The sequence below is a fragment of the Phytophthora cinnamomi genome, assembly GCF_018691715.1.
Source record: "Phytophthora cinnamomi strain GKB4 chromosome Unknown Contig102, whole genome shotgun sequence".
NCBI lineage: Eukaryota > Oomycota > Peronosporomycetes > Peronosporales > Peronosporaceae > Phytophthora > Phytophthora cinnamomi.
In genome coordinates this window covers 413,978-430,720 of record NW_027151035.1, presented here as the reverse complement: position 1 = coordinate 430,720, position 16,743 = coordinate 413,978, and the positions used below count along the sequence as shown (strand labels likewise).

Here is a 16,743-nt window from a genome sequence, read left to right as displayed (position 1 = left end):
TAAAATAGAGCTTCTACATGTTCAGAAGATCCTCTACACCCCAGTTCGATCTCCTTTAAACGTAAAAAGCTCCAGTCTGCGTCCCAGTCACTGGAACAGCTTCAGGCGCCACGTATTTCTGCCTGTACTTGTCTTTCAGCGAGGCATACTTGCTCGAGATATCCTGAACACAAAACCCCGAACAAAGTCAGCCTGTTCGATGAAGCAAATATTTATTCGTCGCCCCCACCTTCTCCTTCTTGACCGTCAGCAGTTCATCGTCTAAATCTCGGAGTGCACCAAGTTGCTGATAGCGGTACTTCCGGTGGCGTCGTGCTCGGTGCAGCTCACTACTGCAGCAGAATCTCATCACTTCCATCACGAACAGCGTCAGTAGTCCGTACGCCGGAATGAACTTGTCCTCTTCAAGATGACGCAGCTGCTCGTCCCTACCAAAGCAAAAACAAAAAACTCAAATAAGATCCCAACATCCTCCAGCACATAATATTTTTCTCTGCTTACGTGATCTTGAGCTCTTGCTGATGCTGACGTAAGAACCGGTCGATAGTCGCTCCTTGGGTGAAAATCACCACCGCCAGTGCCAACTCGGCCAGCGCCAAGAGAATGAGCAGCGACGAGGACAGCGAGAGGCACACGGAGCAGCTGCGGTTGGACGCGCCGCACCAGCTCATGAGCACCGACAGGATCAGCAGACCCCCCACCGCCAGGATGGGTGCGTAGAGCCATTCCGGGGCGTAGTGGTTGAGCCCTGAGGAGTAGTGGATGTAGTAGATAAGAATGAGCGTAAAGTGATGTTTACGCATGCAACCAGATAGATATCGGCACTGACCGAGGTACAGGCTGTACACGGTGAGCGCCACGCCGCACACGAGGTCGACGCCGTTGAAGACGAAGAGCGCGCTGCCGGAGCAGCACTCGCTGCACGAGTCGCCGCACATTGTTCTCAATGGATTTTCCTATGGGCGTTTCTATGCGGTGATAAACTGTGACATCGGGTTGCAGAGATGGTCGGGTGGAAGGACACCTGCGGTGACAGTTGAAGAGCGGGATGGATACATTTTAGTTGAAGTTGAAGTGGCTGGTTGCTCATATCACCTGCGCCTGGGCTAGGCCCTGGGCTAGGCTTGGTTCATGATGGCAGAGGCGCTGGGATCCCGTGTTAATGCGATGGAGGCACTTGAAGATGCCCCCGAGGGCTCTCGCTTGTCGAGGAGCATAGAGGGGGAAACTGTTTCAGCAGTTTCGAGGCGCGATTGACCAGGCAGGAACGCGTGGCGTGGGTTCTTGTCCCTGGGATCCGCTGCAAAAATGGTGGGGACAAGCTCATGCAGGATGTTCAGCAACGTGCAGCTTGTTTACTTAAAATACTGTACTTTCCGGGTGTGTGCGTCTATGGTTAATAAGGGGGACGGAGGTGCGACCGGGGCGCTGCCTTCCTCGGTAGCATGGGGTAGTTGGTGGGTGGGTTCTCTAAGACCGGTCTATCGGGACGGGGCAGCTCTGCGTGCGGAATGCCAGCTCGGGGACCCGCAGGTCGTTGGCCGCGCCGTTCGGTCGTCGCGAGCGCATCTCACGGTACTTGAGCGCCTTCTTGGCGATGAGCGCGTTGCGCTCCGAGCTCTCGGGGCTCAGCGCGGTCTCGACGAGGCGTTCGGCCCTGGCGATCGTCTGGCGCCGGAACTCCTCGTCCTGGAACACGACGCCGTCCGACGTTCGCACGTACAGCTCCGTGCAGCGCGGGAACGAGATGGTTCTGTCTTCCGGGAGTGAGGTGGGCGGCGACTGCAGCAGCAGCGACGCCTGGAGCGCCTGCGCGGCCTTCGTGGCTCCCTCGGAGCGCGAGCGCCGTCTCGGGGGCACGCACACGTCCTGGGAGCTGGAGCCGACCATCGAGCAGTGAGAGTGAAGTTGTCTTCCCGCTAGCCGGCGAATCCGCTAATGATCCTGCGGGCGGGTGGGCACTGGACGGCGGCGGCGCGTGCGTTACTTTGCGCGAAAGGCTGTGGAATTTTCCTGCAAATGATGCCGAGTCAACACGGGCGTTTCGCGCGAGGATGTCCATTGGATTCGCTTCACGCTCGACTTGTAGGCGCCGACTGGCGCTGGCGTCAAGGCGCGCGTGGACGCCGAGGCCGGAAACGCACCCACCTAGTGCCGGCAGCACTAACGCCGGGGCTGGTCAAGTGGCCGAGCAAAGCCCATGAGACGACTCGCAGTGGCGCCAGCAGTGGTCAGTGCCGCGCATGGGATCCCCGCCAGACAGCTAGCAGCGCCAGGTACGTACCATCAGAGAGGGCGTGTGGTTTCTTCCACAATCCACTGACCCCCGTGCGGAGCTTGCACCTCGGTGCCGCAGTTCGCGGCGTGGTGCCTGCTAGCAGCCACCTTCCAGCGTGTGGTCGGTCCCCCGAGTTCGCTTTTTCGGAACATTAGGCGGTCCCACGCCGTGTGTTGATGTTGACCACGGTCTATGTTGAGTCCGCCCATAACTTCAGTTGCCGCCTGCATGCAGGTGGCTGCGAGCCTCCTCCGATCCTCGCAGTGCGAGGAGTTTGTATAGCGCAGCAGCAAAGAGATGCAGGGATCGTCATCGGAGAAGCAGCCGAGCCGATCCTTCGTCACGGGCTCGAGCTTGCTCCATGATACTAGGCTCTCACCGCGCTCAGACACTGGTCTCTCGGCAATCGTAAGACGGCAGGTCTGACCACTGGGCTCCAGCGAAGCCCTCAAACTTTCTAAAGCAGGCAGTTACGACCCAGTCACACTGGAACAGGGCCGTATGGAGCCAAGACGTTGGTGCCTGTCGTGCACAGCATAGCAGCGGTCCGCGGACCGTCTCGCAGCTGGAGCAACCTGCTCGAGCAGGGAGTCTTGCCTGCAACTAGCTGGGAACAGGCTGGCAGCTCGGGCAGGAAGGAAGATGTCAACCAGTCGCAGCGATCTTAGTTCAGTTTCGCAGTGACTGTTTGCCGGTGAGAAATCTGCTGTGCCCATTATCGCAGCAGCACCTCAGATCCCGAAAAATAAAATTCAAAACAAAATATATTTATATGTTGATAGTTTTTTTATTGAAGCATGCTACGTTATTCAGTCATTTATTTCTTCACCACGAAGTAGGTCAAACTATCTATTTCCTTGATCAGCTTCAGTTGATTTATATTGTATTTTCGAGCTCCCTGCCTGTAGCTTCAACCAGCGAGCATAGTTCTGAGGCTCCCATGTCTACGCTCGCTCTACTACAGGCCTGGCCACCACCAGCATCAACCAGGCCATGCTATTGACTGTGTTGAATTGCGGCAGCTTCGTCAATTCGCAATTAAATGAGTATTTCAGTTTGCGTGGGGTCGTGGGTGCGTGAGGTCACGTTTAGTGGTATCTCTGTGTGCAAGTGCGTAGCTTTCACGCCCATGCTAGCTCATCGGTTACCACGGGAAGGAGGTAACGCTGCTTGTTCTGGCATCAGTTTAGCATTTACGCTATTCTCCAGCAGCCGTGGTCTTCATCGGTACTATAGTTGTCAGGCCGTTCATTCGAGCAGCTCGTGCACGGAAACTAGGTAGTTGCGTTTGATGCGTGCAGACAGCCACTCATTGTGCTTTGCGCAAGTTGCATGTTGCCCAACCTTGCATTTCGCTGGACAATATAGTAGACGCAACTGTCTCGGAACAGGCGAAACTGACTTGGTATTGCGAGGACTTCAAATTTCTCATTGAAGAACATCCTAGAGCAGGCAGTCGCAGTGGCATTTTCGTTTGGTTTCGTTTACAGGGCGATTAACCCAGCTCCACTACCTTGGAAGCCAAGTTGTAGCACTGCGGCGGTACTACTTAGTTCAATAGTTTAAACGACTAGCGAGTGGTGGTGTGGGTCCCTCGCTGGACACTAGATCAGTCGATTCACGGACGGAACGTTCGCTGCGCTGCTTGCTACGGCGAACTCGTTCAGCTCACCCTACCCCCTGTCCGTTTCGCCTGTTCCGAGTATCTAGCATATCTTCCGCAAAATGTCTTACATACCTTCTAGCGAATTGCACGCACGGCTGCATTGAGGTCTAAGAGCGACCGGCAAACTTGGTCGCTGCGAAAGTTGGCATGTGCTTAGCAAGGTTCGGGTGCCACGGATTTGTTATCGGTAGGCAAGAGTAAGGAAAAGAGGATTGGCCGGCCTTGCGATGAAGCACAGGCTAGCATTCAGACGGACCAGCTACTTCTAACTAGTTCTCATGCTAGTTTGTCTCCCATAGAAAACCAAATGCCAAAGCTTGGGCGGCGAGCCGCCTGATGATTGACTGCTGCTAGGGTGGCAATGCCTCTAAATGAATGCAGCGGCTTGAGGGTTCTGGAGAAACCCACAGAATTCCAGGCAGGCAGTTATGGCCCGAGTTGGGGGACGTATCGCGTCAAGACATCGAGAGCTGTACCGGTACAAACTGGTCGCATCTCGTCTTGAATGGCAGCGCAGGAGGACGCAGCAAGTTGCTTGAGCAAGCTCGGAGACCTCAGGGAACTTGTACTGCCATGAGCCAAGCTAGTCTGTCGCAGCGATCTTAATTCAGTTTCGCCGTGACCGTTTGCCCGTGAGAAATCTCTCACGCTATGCGTCCTTCACTACGAACTTGAAAGTTTCAGTCCAAATAGCTCAACTGCCGACCATCTTCATCTGATGGCGATCCCTCCACTCTCTGTCGCTCTGTTGCCTTAAACAGTCTTGAGCTGGGTACAACTAACTAACAGTGAGCTGAAGTTATCGGCGGACCCAACTTGGACTGTGTTCAACACCCAGAGTGGGACGTAGTGTTCCGAGAAAATGAGAACACCGAGCAGACTTGGCATCACTTGATCCTCATCCGCATGCCCTAAAACAATGGTCCGTGCCTGGCGGTGCTGGTTTGCGGAAGAGAATCCATGAGTCAAGGCACTGACCACCAGAGGCACCTCAACCCGCCTCATCCCTCGGCTCCACCACTATAGACTTAAATCGACGCTAGTTTGACTTGAACGACAAATTAGCGACGTTACTCTCCTTGATCCGGAACACCACGACCTCGCTGCCCACCTTACTTAGGACTCAGGCTTGACTCATTCCGGGTTTCTTTCACTCAAGGCTGGCAATGCGATTGGTCATGACAGCAATGCATGTAGAACGAAGCAAAACAAGCGTCAACTGCGTTCTGAGGTTATGGCAACTTGTTTACCATTTAGCTCGGAATCCGTTAGGATGCCAACCCCGCAATTTCGCGCTAACTGCTCTTGGGTTTGAACGCGGTCGGTTTGCCTTCCTTGAGCTCCTGTAGCTTGAAAACAGCAATAAGACCCGCCTGCACGCCGCGAATAAGCATGAACACGAACGCGTGAGAGATTCCACGAAGCAGAATGCTTTCAGCCGCAACGTGCACCCTACCCAGTCGAGGATGGTCTTGGTGACCTTGCCGTTGTCATCTATGGGCGGCAAGCGCATGACCTCTTGTCCGTCCTGGAACAGGATCATGCTGGGGAGCTGCCATGACGATGTCGACACATTGATCCGGTTCTCCACCGCCAGATCGGACCACTTGTTCACATCAACTCTACCGAACTGCAACGTTCTCGACGAGTACCTGCTCCATAGTATTCCGGTGCCGAAGCAAGTGACGCCATCAGTACCCAGCACTACACTCAAAACGTCAGCTCAAATATATATCATCGGCGCGTACCTGAGCGAGAGGTCCGCGAGCATGGGCTCGTGCTCCACGCACGAGTCACTCCAGTCAGCGTAGTAGAAAACCAACCACGAGTTCGGCGGGCCTTTCTTCCTCGAGCCAGCAGGTTTCTTGACCAACTTCTCAATCATCGCCGGGTTCAACTCGGTGATCTTGGACGGGCCGTCGTATCGAGGCTGTCCCAGTGCAGCGAACAGTACTGCAGCACCAGGGCATACGTTGTGTTAGTAGCTAAGCACAACAATTATTGTGCAATAACTATCAATAATTCATTACCCAGGCAAACCACCGCATACCACCCGAACAGGGTAATATCCAAGTAGTACAGCGACGCCAGCACCGCCAGCTTGCCGTACATGAAGAAGAGCGAGATGACCCCGTCCGCCGTCGCCTTCTTGCGGTAGTTCAGCAGCCACGACGCCAATGCCAGCAGGAAGATCTCTTGCTCCTAATTTCAATAATTCAATACAACTCAATAATGGTTATTTATGCAAAACCCTCAAATAAGAATATAATTGAATTTACCAGTGGCAAGTTGAGGAAGTTCTCGCGCTCCAAGAGGGCCTCGCTGGACCGCTGGAAGCGGATGGGCGCGTACATGAGCAGCGCCACCGCGTTGCACACGTAGTACGGGGCCAGGAACCGCGTCCACATGCGCGGGGTCGGCGCCTGGGCCTCGGCCGGTGGAGTCGCGCGGGGCGCTATCCTCAAGATATGTACACAATCACTGTGATAGGATCCGAACGGTCACGATAGCTTCGTCTACTGTTACCAATTGACGCAACATATCTGCGACGTGTGAGAATACTTACCAGCAGCGGATACTACGAATACAGGTATTAAAATACCTACGAACCACAAGCGAACTTTGCCACGATGCTAATTATGTCATGGCTGCCCAGCACCACAGCAATGCTGGAAGTTACTACCAAAATTCCCTACACGGTATGAATTATCTTCCAGCGGGAGAGTCAGGGAGAGACTTTAGTCAAGTTTTTGCTGCGAGAGGCTTCGAAATAGAACGCTATTCCGGGCGCATGATCCGTTCCATTCCAGGACGAGTTCATAACCAACCTCTCTCTCTCTCTCTCTCTCTCTCCATCGAGCTCGGGCCCATGGAGCTGTCGGTGCGCGCATGCAACGGCGCGGACGAGGCGGCCGTGGAGTCGCTGCCGGCGCCGGACTCGGGCACGCGCCGCAAGCTCTTCGGGCTCACGCACGCCGGCGCGCTCATCGAGACGTCGCAAGTCACGCTTTGCGCGGAGCAGCCGCCGCCCAAGGACGCGACGGGCGAAGACACCTCAGCACCAGCCGCTCTCGCGGGCTTCGCGTCGTTCGACGACCAGATCCCGGCGGCGCTGGCGCGCTGGCCCGAGGTGCGCGACTACCTCAAGAAGCGCCTGCTGTTCGGCAAGCCCAACGGCTGCCTGATGCTCATGGCCTTCCGCTACGACCCGGAGGTGAGCACGGAGCACAGGGTGCTGGCGGCGCTGCTGCACCAGCTCTTCAAGCTGCAGCCGGAGCTGGGCGGCGTGGTCTTGGCAGTGCACGTGGGCGTGGACGTCGAGGAGCTCGGGGTCTTCTCGCAGACCTTCTCGTGCTACGACGCGGTGGGGCTGAGCACGGGAGGCCTGCTCATGTTCTACCGCGCAGTGAGAGCGGACTACTGCCCCAGTGTATTTGTACGACAACCGCTGTCTTCCGAGGCTGAGGTGGATCAGCTGCAAGCCATGGTGAGGAAGAACGAGGACCAGAAGCGCCACGCAGCCAACGCCTGGTTCGACGCCGCAACGGACCCGACTCGAGTCCTGACGAACCAGGACGAGCATCGGGCGTGCTTCGTCGCGCAATGTGTTGACACTCAGCAGCCGTGCGGTTTGTTGGCGTGTACAGACTCCATCGACACGGACCAGGTTGACAGCTACGCGCGGTTGTTCTCCGATATCTACCGGAAGGCGAACCCAATGCCAGAGGAGCTCCCAACGCCGACACTGACGTCAAGCGCAGCACCTGCTGCAACTTCAGATTCCTCGTCAATGCCGCCTCCACCAGCAGCAGCCAGCTCTTCGATCGCGCCTGCGCCAGCACCAACTCCGCTGCAGACAAACCCACCGCGAAGTCTGGCTCGACCTGTTGGTGGGCCTCCTAACATTATTTTGCTTGGGCCGACCGGATCTGGCAAAGGTACACAGAGCAAGAGATTGGTGAAGCAGTTTGGCGTTGTGTACGTTTGTACTGGAGACCTACTACGCGAGGCTGCGAGCGATCCGTCGGGGGACTATGCGGATCTGAACCGCTTTATGAATGCCGGCGACCTCGTTCCAGACGACATCGTACAAGATCTGGTGCTGGCTCGCTTAGTCCAGCCTGACTGCAAGACTCGCGGGTGGTTGTTGGAAGGATTTCCTCGTACGGATACTCAAGCGCGTGTGCTTATCGGCCATGGCGGAAAGCCTGATGTGGTGGCAATACTGGAGCTGTCAGACGATGATGCGAGTCAGCGTGACGAAGAAGGCGAAGTGAGGGCGGAAACTTCACTAGCACCAGTGGGTCGCAGACTTGCTCTTTATCGAGAGCATCGTGAAGCGGTTCGCCAAAATTTTGTCAAGATATCGACAGTGATTCACGTTGATGCTGCTAAATCTCGAGACAGCACTACGAAAAAGCTGGTGCACGAAACCTACAGAGCTCGGGGGTCTCGCGGACCGCTTCGAGTTCGTAACCCTCCACGCCTGATCATCACTGGTGCTCCAGCAAGTGGTAAAGGCACACAGTGCGAGCTTTTGGTGCGCGCACTACACGTTGTGCATCTGTCAACTGGCGACATGCTTCGCCAGGCCATTCGTGACGGCACATCACTGGGAAAACAAGCACAGGGATACATGGATGGAGGCCAGCTTGTTCCAGATGAACTTATCGTGGGTGTGGTGCTTGAACGACTGGAACAGCCCGATTGCAAGGCTCGTGGCTGGCTTCTGGATGGATTCCCTCGAACTGAAGCTCAGGCCCAAGCACTGCTTGCAGCGCGCACAATTCCGGACTGCGTTCTGGCACTTGACGTCCCTGATGACGAAGTCGTAAAGCGCATTGCTGGTCGACGTCTCGATCCAGAGACCGGCAAGACGTATCACATGGCATTCAACCCTCCGCCGCCGGAAGTAGCCGATCGCGTCATTCAGCGCAGTGATGATACCGAGGAGACCGTGCGGACGCGACTTGAACAGTTTCATGCACACAGCAAAGCTGTAGTTTCAGCACTCGGGGGAGTCTGCGAGTTGATTCAGGCTGACGGAACTCGCCCAGTTGGTCAAGTCGCTGAACAACTTCTTGGAGGAGCTGAACGATGCTTGCTCCGCAACAATGCTGCCATTGTGTCGCTTTTCAGTATGGCCCCCACGCATCAGACGCGCGCGCCGCTCTTCCTCTCATATGGTATGTATCAAACACTCCTCCATTGCTCACATTTTTAACGGCTAACTTTTGATCTTGACACTACGATTGCTTAGTGTTTGAACACTTCAAGGACAAGGATTGTCTGCTACTATGTCTTCCTGAGACCTGCCACCGTCCCGCAGTTACCAGCGGCTTCCGTTTCGTGCGTGGAGATCCGTCCATTACTACAATCGCTCGGCTGAAGCAACAGGACGAGGAAAAGAATGCCGCCGCTAACAAGAAGGCGAAAGTTACCAAGCACGACAAACATGATAAAGCCAAGACGTCCATATTGTACGCCTTCCACCGAGACGAACTCCCGTTTCTCCTGAATTTCACGCTTGATCTGAGTACCAATGAAGAACTTCAACAAGGACAAGGCGAGCCTGTGATCGTAAAAGGTATGGGCGTGAAGGGCTTCGGGCTCACTGTCCGATCCTGGACGCACAAGTGCTTCGAGTTCTTGGGACTTGGGGGCAAAAAGGAGAAGAAACAGAAAGGGCGTCCGCGAGCTACCACTTCCGAAGTTGGCGCTGTTGGCAACAACATAGTATCTTCCGACGGCAACGCGACTGATGCTGGTCGTAACACGATCCACTAGCACGGGTTCTCTGGTTAGCTCTTAATCCAACACGTTCCTCAATACAGTTTGATTTTCTTCCCCTCATCAGCGAAGAGGTCAACGGTGACTTTTGTAGGGGATTAAGTCAGCATTTCGTACTGGTACTGACGACGGAGGCGAGCGTGGTGCAGCGTAGTGCTGTAACGCTGACGCAAAGCCTCCATGAAGCACAGAGCCAGCAATGCATACGCCGGGTAGAACTTGTGACGCTCGAATTGGGCCAATTGGTCATCACTGCATCCATACACAACCAAATGACACGTTACCATATCTAAATCTTCACAAGGTACACAGCAACCAACTACTTCATCGGTTGTGCAACCAACCTGAGCTTGAGTTCGCTGCTGTGCTCACGAAGGAACTTGTCGATGGATCCTCCTTGCGTGAAGATGACGACTGCCAGGCCCAATTCTGCAAGCGAAATCCACACCAGCACGTCGGACGACAGCGCCATGCACCTCGAGCAGCCCCGGAAGGCCAGTCCGCAGCTGCTCATGAGCGAGGCAGCCACCAAAACGCTGCCGATCGCCAGCAATGGAACTACGATACACAATGTGAGACCGTGACCGGTGCAGTGGACTGTAGACACGCTGCAACGCACCGTAGAGCCACGCGGGCGCGTAGTGGTTCGTGCCAAGGTAGAGGCTGTAGATGCAAAGCGCCACGCCCGCGACCAAGTCCACGCCGTTGAAGATGAAGAGCCCCGCGCCCGCGAGGAATTCCGAGCAGCTTTCGCCCATGACGCCGACAGATTTTTGATGGAGAGAAGCGCGAACGACACACAATGCACGGCACAAACATTCGGTGGCAGCAGTGAAGAGGAAGACGCACCACCAGCAACTTGCTGCACTACAATATGCATGTAGTGTACGTCGTACACTATGCGTGTTGTATTGTAAGGCGTGACAGAGAGGCAAAAACCGCAATACCAGTAGACGTACGACAGACAGAATTAGATAGTGCAGGACGTGTATAAGGTTACTTTCCTTTTGAGCGATCGCTGCTTCACGTCCAGGAGTAAAACTTACATTGCTACGAGCTGAGATAGCAGAGATTAGTGTACAAATATGTACATGTACATGTATACGCAGTGCTGCTCGTAGAAGACTGCTATGGTATCAGACACGCGTTCCGTCGTTGCGGTAATGTTGGGCTAGTCGAGCGTAGTAGGGAGTCTTTGAATCGGCTTGCCTTGTCTCATGGACAATTGGACCGCAAATGGTGGACCTGTACGACTTGACGCGCTGTTGGACTCTCGACAACGAGTAGGCGCTTTCAGGGTTTGATTTGATTTACGTTAGGAAAAGCACGAAGAAAATACGACGCTGCTCGGTGCGGCTACCTGGCCGGCGCTACTTTAAAAGGAGAGCTCACCCGAAATGACGTCGGCGCGGCCGATGACGTACACCTTGGCGCCGAGCTCGGCGATCTTATCGTGCGGCAGGATGTTGCGGCCGTCGAAGAAGAAGGCGGGCTTGGTCATGTTCTCGTAGATCTTGGCGTAGTCGAGCGTCTTGAACTCGTCCCACTCGGTGAGCGCGGCGATGGCGTGCGAGTCCTTGGCGGCCTCGTACGGGTCGTTGTACACCTTGAGCAGCTTCCCCATGAGCGGGTGACTTGTGGGGTTCACCCCCTGGTACTCGAGCTCGTGCATCATGTCCTCCAGCTTGACCTGCGGGTCGTACACGGCCACGTTGGCCTTCTCCTCCAGCAGGTACTTGACGATCGTGGCGGCGGGGGTCTCGCGCACATCGCCCGTGTCCTTCTTGAAGGCGAAGCCGAAAATACAGATCTTCTTGTTGGTCACCGTGTTGAACATGCGGCGGATCATGGTCGTGGCGAAGCGGGTCTTCTGGTACTCGTTCATGGTCACGACGTGGCGCCAGTAGTCGGCCACCTCGGGCAGGTGGAAGCTCTCGGCCAGGTACACCAGGTTCAGGATGTCCTTCTGGAAGCACGAGCCGCCGAAGCCCACCGAGCAATTGAGGAACTTGCCGCCGATGCGGTCGTCGGCGCCCACGGCGCGCGCCACTTCATGGACGTTAGCGCCCGTGGCCTCGCACACGGCCGAGATGGAGTTGATGCTCGAGATGCGCTGCGCCAGGAAGGCGTTGGCCACGAGCTTGGACAGCTCCGAGGACCAGACGTTGGTCGTGATGATGCGCTCGCGAGGCACCCAGTGGGCGTAGACGCTCACGAGCTTGTCCACGGCAGCGTGGCCCTCGGCGGTCTCGGCGCCGCCAATCAGGATGCGGCTGGGCTTCTGCAGGTCGTCGATGGCCGTGCCCTCGGCCAGGAACTCCGGGTTGGACAGCACCTCGAACTTGAGGCCCTTCGAGTTGGCGCGCAGCACGGCCTTGATGCTCTCGGACGTGCGCACGGGCACCGTGGACTTCTCCACCACGATCTTGCCCTGCGTGGCCACGTCCGCGATCTTGCGCGCGCAGGCCTCGCAGTTCTTCGTGTCGGCGGCGCTGCCGGCGCCGATGCCGCTCGTCTTGGTGGGCGTGTTCACGCACACGAAGATGATGTCGGCCTCGTTGATGTACTTGTCCAGGTCGGTGGAGAAGAACAGGTTCTTGTTGCGGCGCGCGTCCACGAGCGCCTTCAGGCCCGGCTCGTAGATGGGGATCTCGTCGGGCGCGTTCCACTTGGCGATCTGCTTCTCCGACACGTCCACGACCACCACCTTCACGTCCGGGCAGTTGGCGGCGATCACGGCCATGGTGGGGCCGCCCACGTAGCCGGCGCCCATGCAGCAGATGGTCATTTTGAACTCGGACATGGTGCTGCTGCTGTGTGTGTGTGTGAGGTCGTGTGGCTCTCTTGCTCTTGCTCTTGGGCCGGCGGCGCTTGCGGGGCACGTGGCGGATTCAATAGTGCGTGGCTCGGGTCGAGGGGCGCCTTGAAACTGAAGGGACGGCGCGCGCGGATTGGGCCGTTTTTCCACCAATGGGCGGTCGCGAGATCTTGGACGATCTTGGCGGTTAGCCCGGGCTCTGTTGCCGCGGCACGGCGAGCTGACGACTGCGGCAGATGGAGACGGAAGGCATATGGGCGTCGAGATCGCCTTTGGCGGTGGTGGAGGTGTCACCGGAAGCGAATTTTCGCGTCCTGCAGTGGGCGGAAAGCACTATCGCGGCCATAATCAAAAGGGAGCCAAGTCTCCCTTTTCCTGAAGTCTGAAGTTTAGGTCAGTGAAAAAGGCTTGCCGCTCGCCACGAACAGGAAGTATAGTATCTACCTTGAGACTGCGAAGTATTCACATGTAGTATTCACTAGGAATCACTAGCACGGTTCGAAATGAGGCGAACTGTTAAGACTCCGATTCCAATGTCGGGCTGCATTTACTGTTACTGTGTACAGTATCATAACACGTGGCCCCGATCTGGGCTTGATCCCATCTGCAACCGCTTCAATGAGCGTGGACCTGTCGTTCCTCGCCCCACGTCCGCATGGTAGATAGATATGGGCGACACCCGTTTTACACATGGATTTCCTCAAATCATCTCGCCTCGACCCGAATCTGCGCGGACGGCAGTGGCAGCGAGCGAGGACACGAGGAAAGGCCAAGGGTATACACAGATTAGATAATCAACACGCTACAGTAGATCCGTACCGTAAGCTCCGGTGTTCGACGACGACCAGGTGGACGCGTCGCACATGGACCACACTTTACCAGCACGGATCCAGCAAAGCCGCTGCCGCTTGACTCAAGACGCCACCTGGCGTGCGTTTGAAAGACCAGCAAACACCTTGCTTGCAAAACCATCTCGACTTGGCAGCGGTGCATGTATCTTAGTGTTTTAAAGTAGTATTATGCACCTTGCTTCGGAATCTGAAATTCAAACGAGTTAGTGAAGTGGAATCGTGGGAGCACTACATGTACATTGAGCTACGAAAAATACAATCTAGGGAGCGGGGATCGCTAGTCGATGGTGGAGTGATACCACTGTACTTGTAGCATTCGCGTTATCACTGAACGTTTGCGCGGGGCTCTGTGATTTTAGCGTCAGCATTCCAGGTACGTGTGAGGAAGCTCTGTTATATGTAGATGACGAGGTGGCAATACCAAAGACTCCTGGCGTTAATACTTCGTTCTACTAACTTCTACCGGCACGTTCCAGCTTGATCGATCTGCATCTTGACCTTCTTGGAAACGTGGACGAGCGCTTTGTAGAGCTCTCCAAGTACACGTCATCAGCATGAGAGTCTATAGCTGTTTGCAGCCCATCACTTACATGAATACAAGAACACTCGCGAGTAATAGACGCGTTCATATCGCGTCTAGGAGACCCTTGGACGAAAACTATTCTTGATGATCTACAGTCTTTCGCCACGCACCCAAAATACAAAGGGCAGCATTTTACAAATGCTGCTGCCGATGGAGTTGCGCATGAACCGCGAAGCAGACGGACAGCTGCAGTACACACCATTCCGCCCCACCTTGTTCACTAATCGAGGGGATGGTACGAACGCATCGCGAACTCTCGGCTAATCGTCCACTAATATAACTAACGATTGACGCCGGTATCCAGAGCTTGCAACTGCGCGTGGCCCCGGAGCCCTCTTTCGCGAGGAATGGAACTCACTGGCTGGCAACGCTCAGAGATACAAGCCGTTGTCCCTCTATCGCACAGAGCGAGACGTGAATCCTACCCCCACATCGACTGTCCAGCGGTTCTACAACCCTCAGGACTCCAGCGACCTTGGCGTACTGGTCAACAAGAAGGGCAGCACTGGAGTTGCTCTGAAGTCAAGCGTAGCGAGATTTCACAGGCCCCATTGTCAAGCTTCACAGCGTGGACCAGGGTCATACTTCCCCGATAGAGTACGTGCCCCAGTCTTCACTGTGTCAACCAGCGGTTGGTCTCATTCACGTGCCCTGGTTTAGCATCTTGGTGCCTTTCCAGCACTCTTCGACAAGGTGACCCCACGAACCGTGCGACTCGAGAAATGGCAGGCTAAGCGCGCCTTAGCTGCTACTTTCGGAATTGTGCCGGCACCTCCGGACTCGGATCCAGCTATGACAACTTCGTCCTTGGCACGGCGTGGGGTTTCACCCCGAATTCGTCAATGTACTGCTATCGCAAATACAGCCGCGCCCCGAGGGCGTAGTCTTGGCAACTTTCCAGACAAACCAGTCGAAACGACACGACTTGCTCCTGCATTGACACCTCGCAATGCATATCAGAACGCTACGAACCGACAGTTTATCCTCTCCGTGCACCAAGCTGAAAATCCTCCGCTCAAAAACATGGTGCAATACAATAAATAAGCTTAATCAGTTTTTTAATATACTGTTTATTATTGGGCTCAATACAATATAGGGGGGGGGGGTCAGAGAACCTCTATTTATGTTAGTAGTTAACTACAGACTCCTGGATTTATCTGTAGGCTGAGCCTATTGCATTACCGGTAGCCATCATGGGCTAGAATCGCGATTACAACGTTGACGTAAATGTTTCTTGAGCCTTGAAGGCTGTATTGGTGCTCATGCTTGGGGCTTGATGCACAAGTGGCTTGCAGCCACTTGTGCGTGTAACCCCGTTACACCATCCCCCCCTTAAGGTTAGACGCGCGGGGTCTCCGCACGTCAATCTTTGGAATTGACCATTCGTCAATTCTCCGCGTTTGGAGAAGAAATCCGCGCTCATTCAACGATGAGCGCGCCTCAGAAGAAGTCTGCAAAGTCGATGGGGAGTCATCTCTCCATCGACGACTACTTCGAGCGTCAGAAGGCGAAGTACGGCGACGTCGTCGACTTCGACGACGACGATGAAGACATGGAGGGCGAGGAGGACTCGCCCTCAAAGCGTAAAGACTCAGTGTCGAGCGAATCGCTCGACCCTCACGCCAAGAACGTTCGCCCGCGTGAAGGGGACGAATCGGACGCTTCGAGTTCGAAGCGTTCGCGTACTGAGAGCGATATCCCACTCGCTTTCGCTGGGGCTCTCAGTACTCCGCGCGCTGCTGCTGCAGCGCGTGATGTCAAAGCTCAAGGGTCTCCGCGCGCTGCAGGTGCAGCGCGCGATCCATGGATGCTGTAACGGGGTTACACGCACAAGTGGCTGCAAGCCACTTGTGAATTTAACAGATAGGTTATCTGTTAAAAGTTTTGAATACTTCCTCACCTTGGTGTAAGACACACCAATGGATACATTGAAGTGGACCACCACAATGAGTGGTCCACACATACCCAAAGATCCTATTGGAAGAAAGCAGCATCTTTCTACCAATCAGAGTCATGCATATTAGCGGGGCTCTGACAGCCAGCCGCTGTCAATCCTTTCATAGACGATAAACAGTTTTTAGCAGATTTTAGAGGAAGATCAATTTACAAACAATACAGTTCTCATTTTACCTAATCTAAGTCACTTGGAATCCTATCTTACTGAACTTATATTTGTGTATTCAAATACAATTAACCTAAGTAATTACTAAGTACTTACGCTTCCTCATACACGTTGCGCAACGTGTAAGCTAAAGTAGTGAGTCAAGTTAGACCCACTACACCTGGTAGCACTTCGTAGTCCGTCCAACGACCGACTGCTTGACGTTCGTACGCGGTGTACGAACGCGGAGCCGAGAACCACATGAGCACGGAGGTGCCCATGGAGAGCTCCAACACGCCTGCAACGCATGTTGCACGCGCTGACTGCCCCTACCTGTCCGACCCAGAGTGGGAGGCCCTCCAACGACTGTCAACAGTCATTGGAGAAGCGGCGATAGCTACAATGCTGCGTACGCTATCGCCGACGGAGCAACATGGTGTTGCTCTGGGATTCATCATGAAGGAGCAGCGTGACGCTGCTTCCTCAGTGACGGCGTCGTCAGGGACGACACCGCGTGCTCAACCATTAAAGTTGAGCGTAAGCAATTACGTGGGAAGAGAGGGCGAGCCTCTCCTCCGATGGCTTGTCGAACTCGACACAGCCATAGCGGCTCGACGCATCGTCCACCCGCTGTCGAAGGTCGCGTTCGCCATGTC

General features: G+C 55.1%; 7 protein-coding genes across 8 annotated transcripts; 2 read left to right on the top strand and 5 right to left on the bottom strand.

Annotated features, from left to right (window-relative positions):
• Positions 1–55: 55 nt before the first annotated feature.
• IUM83_07919 (uncharacterized protein) lies at positions 56–938 on the bottom strand (the record flags this gene model as incomplete). 2 transcript variants are annotated; one of them, XM_067932256.1, is made up of 4 exons in its annotated part: positions 56–163; positions 230–428; positions 502–748; positions 830–938. In XM_067932256.1, the coding sequence occupies 4 exons, from the start codon at positions 936–938 to the stop codon at positions 56–58; spliced, it is 663 nt and encodes a 220-aa protein (XP_067783016.1). The 2 variants fall into 2 exon arrangements, with proteins under 2 accessions (XP_067783016.1, XP_067783015.1); XM_067932255.1 differs by lacking the exon at positions 230–428 and having other exon boundaries at positions 570–748.
• A 532-nt stretch (positions 939–1,470) lies between these two features.
• Positions 1,471–1,890, bottom strand: IUM83_07918 (uncharacterized protein; the record flags this gene model as incomplete). The annotated part of the gene is made up of 1 exon (XM_067932254.1): positions 1,471–1,890. The coding sequence occupies one exon, from the start codon at positions 1,888–1,890 to the stop codon at positions 1,471–1,473; it is 420 nt and encodes a 139-aa protein (XP_067783017.1).
• A 3,349-nt stretch (positions 1,891–5,239) lies between these two features.
• On the bottom strand, positions 5,240–6,352 carry IUM83_07917 (Thioredoxin-related transmembrane protein 2; the record flags this gene model as incomplete). The annotated part of the gene is made up of 5 exons (XM_067932253.1): positions 5,240–5,317; positions 5,401–5,596; positions 5,693–5,897; positions 5,975–6,146; positions 6,224–6,352. The coding sequence occupies 5 exons, from the start codon at positions 6,350–6,352 to the stop codon at positions 5,240–5,242; spliced, it is 780 nt and encodes a 259-aa protein (XP_067783060.1).
• Positions 6,353–6,813: 461 nt separating this feature from the next.
• Positions 6,814–9,731, top strand: IUM83_07916 (adenylate kinase; the record flags this gene model as incomplete). The annotated part of the gene is made up of 2 exons (XM_067932252.1): positions 6,814–9,130; positions 9,205–9,731. The coding sequence occupies 2 exons, from the start codon at positions 6,814–6,816 to the stop codon at positions 9,729–9,731; spliced, it is 2,844 nt and encodes a 947-aa protein (XP_067783024.1).
• A 101-nt stretch (positions 9,732–9,832) lies between these two features.
• Positions 9,833–10,492, bottom strand: IUM83_07915 (uncharacterized protein; the record flags this gene model as incomplete). Its single annotated transcript, XM_067932251.1, has 3 exons — positions 9,833–9,986; positions 10,079–10,292; positions 10,354–10,492. The coding sequence occupies 3 exons, from the start codon at positions 10,490–10,492 to the stop codon at positions 9,833–9,835; spliced, it is 507 nt and encodes a 168-aa protein (XP_067783022.1).
• A 617-nt stretch (positions 10,493–11,109) lies between these two features.
• On the bottom strand, positions 11,110–12,537 carry IUM83_07914 (UDP-glucose 6-dehydrogenase; the record flags this gene model as incomplete). Its single annotated transcript, XM_067932250.1, has 1 exon — positions 11,110–12,537. The coding sequence occupies one exon, from the start codon at positions 12,535–12,537 to the stop codon at positions 11,110–11,112; it is 1,428 nt and encodes a 475-aa protein (XP_067783023.1).
• A 1,587-nt stretch (positions 12,538–14,124) lies between these two features.
• IUM83_07913 (Excinuclease ABC subunit A) lies at positions 14,125–15,030 on the top strand (the record flags this gene model as incomplete). The annotated part of the gene is made up of 3 exons (XM_067932249.1): positions 14,125–14,221; positions 14,291–14,583; positions 14,647–15,030. 3 exons carry the CDS (start codon positions 14,125–14,127, stop codon positions 15,028–15,030), a joined length of 774 nt encoding a protein of 257 aa, XP_067783020.1.
• Between the last annotated feature and the right edge of the window lie 1,713 nt (positions 15,031–16,743).